We start from the raw sequence: 5,527 nt of genomic DNA, 5'->3' as shown, positions 1-5,527 counted from the left end.
TGCGGTCATCAGCTGCACCTGGCGACGGTCAGGGGTTCCTTGTCAATGTTTAAATTTGGTCAGATTTCACACATGATTTCAACGTATAAAATTTCTTTATCCTGGTCTAAATGTACGAGTTAGAGGTTGAAGCACTGTGAATTTAGCTGAAAGGCAGCGGGAGATTAACTGTTAACCACAGACAACTGACTGAGTATTGTTAATTTACAGAATTTGCATTGAGACATCCTGATAATAGGCTGTGGTAAACTGAATTACAAACGTTCTAGTGCATGTAATTGTGACAAACATTTCATAAAATTGTTTTTTTATTCTGTATTGTAGTCAGATAGGAATAAGCTCATATAAAGCCTTCACACCATTTCAGCCTAATCTGAAGCCTCGAAATGCAGAAGGACCAGTTTGGATACCATAATTAAACCGTACGCTCATGCATAACGTTGTGTGACCAAATGTAGTGACCTGATTCCTTTTCAGTGTCTATTACTGGGGCTACATTTTTTAAATAATACTTCATAATTCCACGGTTACAATTGCTAAAAGAGGCCAGGCTGGATAGTTTAAATGGTTTGTTTCTGCAATGCTGTGCTTGGCCCTGTAGCTGTGAGACCTCTGTTGAGAAATCTAAGCTCCACGTCTCTGGGTCAGTGTACTAGGGCAGTGTAAAATAAGTACTAGGTCAGTGTACTTAGTACTTTTTAACGTAAAGGCAGTGTCAATTTTGACCACCATCAGGGCACCAGTGTAATCGTAACATAAAGATAACAGAATACGCAAAGATTCTGCCAGAAAAATACACGTACGATGGAAATTCAAAAAAGAGAAATGACCTCTTAACTATTCTTCATTCCAGTCCAGGATTGATAAATTTAGATTCAAAGTTCTGATCTTGCGCAAGGTTTTCACTTTCCAATGTTTTAGCAAAACGCACGTTATGATAAGCGCATTATGTGGTAGCTAGTAGCAACAACACAACGGTTAAATTTATTTAGTAAAGAAAAATACACAAATGAAAACACGTACCCCTGGACTAGTTCTTAGGACGAGCTTTCGTCAACCCGAGCAAATGTAGAATGACCTGTGGCGTGATAGACAATACAAGTCACTCTAATGTGAGGTCACCCATAATATTTCCAGAGGTGAAAGTCCTGATTTGGAAGTTGTACCGCAAATGTATACTTTGTTTAAAGCGTTATTTAAACAAAAAAATAGGTTAAGAATTTTATGACCCTTATAAAGACAGTCTTCCAGATTTCATTTATCTTTACAATACCACTGGAAAAAAAAAGAATTTTGTGAACACCCCTATTGACTAGCTGTTGGAACGGCTCGCCAATATTGTCTGCCATTGTCCAAAGCAGATACTGAGTGTCGTTTATGGGAAATGATCGAACGTAAGTTTCATTGTCAGAGGATCACAAAGAAATTTTACCTTTATCTGGAGTCTCAAATGACATGGATTGGGAGCTGACAAAGAAATGTTGGCTCCCGAAGCCTTTTGATTTGAAGGCAGTTATTCCTCTACCATCTAGACCATGTCGGTCTTTTGCTTTCAAAGTTATGACCAGTCAAGTCATGAACGTTTTGAAAGTTTTGCGCTGATATATTATAAGATGAAACAATAAAGGAAAAAATAACATCAATGAACAAAAAAACCCCGAGGAACTTACTAACTATATAGTGCAATTAAATAACATCTAGCAACGTGGCCACGTAGCCCAGCGACTCCTGTGTGTCTACACGTATAGTGAAGGAGAAATTTGGCTTCTACCCATTAAATTTGCTAAAACGAATGAGCTAAAACGAATGAGCAAAGTACAAGGTGTAAAGATTGCATCACTGTTTGCCAAGTAGGCGGAGGTATATAGCGCTGACAAGATCAAAACAGCTTATACAAGCAAAAAGAATGAGCCACAAGAGGTCAACGAACTTTGGGGATATACCTTATGCGACCGTACTATATAGCTGTATCTTTACAGTTGACATAACAGGCCCTGCGTTTATCGCATTAACTTCTTCGCATTATCCTAATCCGTATATTCCAACATTTGCCGTAACACAGCAGATGCTTGATCTGTATCTGCAATACTCTAACAATCTGTAAAGATCTCACAAATTGCAATGTTAATGGGAACCTTTTAATGTTATCTAGTTAAAAAGTACCTAACTAACCTAAACCTAAACCCTAGACCCCGGGGAAGACCACCCAAGAGGTGGAAAGATCAGATACAGAGTGACACAGGGATTACTCTAAGTGTAGCTGAGGCTATCGCTCTTGACAGAACTGGTTGGAGGAACCTGACGGAGGGGAGCAAGGGGCCAGTACCTGGCCTGGGCACTTAGGCAGGCAGGCAGTTAAAAAATCTAGATGCATAACAAAACAGGTCAATGACCGTCTTAAAAGTTTAAAGTTGCCTGCGTACAATGAAAAAAAAAGATTATTAATTGCAGATTCTGTCAGGGCCCGCTCACCCCATCTTGGTTAAATGTTAAATAATTAACACCGTTGACGATATCTATTAATAAACGACAATTATACATTTTATACAGCAAGGGCGCGTCAAGTTCTATTTCCTTCGTTTAAAAATACAGACAAAATGCACGAAATCAACGCGCATCGTCGTGACCTCTACAATAAATTATATACCAAAATCCGGACGACAAAGTAAAAAACATCGATGGTTACAGCTGTGAACACGAAAACGGGACCTTTCGGTAAAACTGTCCTCCATGGATATAAAATGAAATGTAGCTCTTGTGCTTTACATGTATTGCGTACATGTCGTTCTAAGTGAGTTCTAGAATTTTAACCGAAACAATGCTAAAACATCACACGCGTTTTTAAAACACGTTGCAAAATAAGGAATTTCACAGCCTGAGGTATGGTATATAATTAAACAATAATTAAGGGTTAATGACCAGCCCTGAGGTGTATATGGTTTAAAAAAAAGCCTTGTCAGCTATAACTACCGAATAAAACGATCGAGTGAGCGTAGGGTTGTTGGGCCCTGATGTATATTTCCTCCCTCACAAAAAAGTACTCCATGTCCAGTATGCGTACCATATCCAGTGACTCGATATTTATGTGTTGTGAAACTTGTGTTGTAGTTGAACTGGGGCGCCTGTGCTCCGAAAATCTAGTTTGAAGTGACCGTTCAGCTCTACATCAGGGCCCATCAATCCTCTCTTTACCGTGACGATGGAAGATTTCATCCCCCCCCCCCACATTCGATGCACTCCTGACGTCATCTCGATTCCGGAGAGTCAGTTAGTGCATTACACATCTGACGAAGGTTGATAAGATCGACCAAAACTAATGTATTACAACAAAGCTTAAACATTATAACAATGGATTCTACAAACACAGATGAGCTCTCATTCGAATAATTACGTTTTTTTTTCATACTCGAAATAGTATAATATATACACTGTCAACGTTTATTTTGTTTGTGTTTATTTGTGTACTGTGTATTATAGGCATCAAGATTAACTTTAAGAAATGATATTACATATTTGAAGCTAGAATGAAGCATAACTAAACCACTTAATACTTACGAATAAATCATGGTTAAAACAAACAAACACGTATACACCCCAAATTCATTGCAAAATCATTCTGTATTGCAAACAAAGCAAAACTTTGGTATACCACGTGTGTATTCGTAACAAAAAAAAGTAAAATCAATTTCGTGTACAATGACAACTGTAACTTAAAACCCATTCTCATTATATAATAACAACTTTGTAATTAGGTATAACACATCTATCTAGCGTCTGTCTAGTATGCAGATTTATGGTTGACTTTATTGCAAACTAAATATAAGCGACAAAAAGTTGCAGCTTAAGAAACCGCCGCTGGACGTTGTAAGATGTATATGATGTATATAAATTTAATCTATCAATATTTGCGCTAGTAGCATAACATACGCCACGGGTCTGCTTTCTCACACCTACAATTCACCTTATATCAATAGTACACAAGCAAAGGCCAAAGCCGACAGTTCATAACGTAGTTTAAAGGTATCTAGAAGCTTAAGTGTGATCTATTTCGAGTAGCCGATAGGAATTATGCATTTGAATTCAACCCCAATTAGATGATGATGGATGCTAAGACAATGCCTTGTGGTTTAACCCAATTCATGGCCTTATTTTATGTCAGAATAGAAAATAAAAGTCATACATTCCACTTAATCGTAATTTCTGCACAGATCAGTGCACATTACCGATAATCTCAACCCAGAATCCATGTCTAAAGCTGGATGGACCAAATGGTACCATGGGACCCGCTAGCTCATATTCACATTTGCAGCTGAATTATTTTATTACCAACAGACTCCGAACACTGAATTTAAAACTCCAAATTCGATCGGAACAATTTAAGGGCTAAAGCAATCTGAGAAGAGAATTCAGTAAACTGAAATATAGATGTAAAATTTGTTGTGTTTGGTTTGACACTGTCACTCAAATACATCCATAATATTCTGCAAAGTCTTTTTGAAAACATTTTTGCGAGGTGGCTTAAATCGCTTTAGAGTTTATGCCAAGGATTATAATGAAGTCCTCTGGACAAATGCCATAGGAACCTCAAATTACATGTAGTGCTCGAAATTCCTTTTTTGTGCAGTTGTGCACGAACCTACAAAAAAGATAAGTGCAGAAAATTTTCGGGTGCACCATATAAAATAATCTAAAAGTAGATTGTCAGCAGATCCTAATTCAAAAATTAAAATGAAGTCAAATTCCAATTCCAATACAACAAAGATTTTATCATTTTGCTGATATCAAGGACATGTATATTTTTCATAGTTACATGAGCCTAATACGACAATGTTTAGGTGCACTGGTGCGACCACAGAAAATGGGTGCACAGTTCTAATTCCGGGCGCACGAAGGTGCACATGTACACAGTATTTCGAACAGTATGTCTGTAATAGCAGGGCAAAGTATCCCAAAATATACAGCCAGTTTGGTCGAAAAATTTTAAAAAGAATCATTATGGAGTAGTGCATGAAAAATGTAGTCTTTTGGTTTTATGTCTGAAAAGAGATTGAAACGTTTTAACTAATTTTAGACATACCCTCAAAAAATCATTGCATGAATTATTGTCATACTTGAAGAATTAAAAATTAAATTAAAAAATTATTTAAAACAATGGCTTCTTGAAAAACAAGAAACCGTAGATATAGACACAGCTAGGTATTATGTGTATTCAAAGCACATCAATAAAGCAGTTCTAATCATGCTTTGGTGTCCATGATAATGACAGGGTTATCGACGCCCCAAGCTTGCTTCAAAGGTGGCACGCCGGTGTGAGTCAGTGGCACAGCTGGAAACTGGTAGGTGTCTACCTTAGGCACGTTGCTCTTCTTTTTCACCCTGGAGAAATGAAAAAAAAAGGGATTACAAAACAAAGCAAGGAAACATAAATGTTGGGCCAAACCAATTTGATTTGTTGGTTCTCGGACTCATATCGTAGCATTTTGGACTATAATAGGACGCCAAAACTGTTTTTTTTTTTTTTTTTTTT

The 5,527-nt window shown here is 37.3% G+C and overlaps 1 protein-coding gene across 1 annotated transcript in view; it reads right to left on the bottom strand.

The window, feature by feature from the left end:
- Window positions 1–3,632: 3,632 nt before the first annotated feature.
- LOC109481034 (mucin-like protein) overlaps window positions 3,633–5,527 on the bottom strand; it is a gene marked incomplete at its 5' end in the record, with an annotated part of 16,667 nt that continues 14,772 nt past the window's right edge. Inside the window, one exon of the mRNA XM_019783509.1 lies at window positions 3,633–5,376. Coding sequence (XP_019639068.1) covers window positions 5,238–5,376 — 139 coding nt within the window. The remainder of the gene's footprint in view (window positions 5,377–5,527) is intronic.

The sequence above is a fragment of the Branchiostoma belcheri genome, unplaced genomic scaffold (genome assembly GCF_001625305.1).
Source record: "Branchiostoma belcheri isolate BF01 breed outbred unplaced genomic scaffold, Haploidv18h27 scaffold532, whole genome shotgun sequence".
Taxonomy (NCBI): Eukaryota; Metazoa; Chordata; class Leptocardii; order Amphioxiformes; family Branchiostomatidae; genus Branchiostoma; species Branchiostoma belcheri.
The sequence above is the reverse complement of the archived record's forward strand: the minus strand, read 5'-3'. Positions and strand labels throughout refer to the sequence as shown.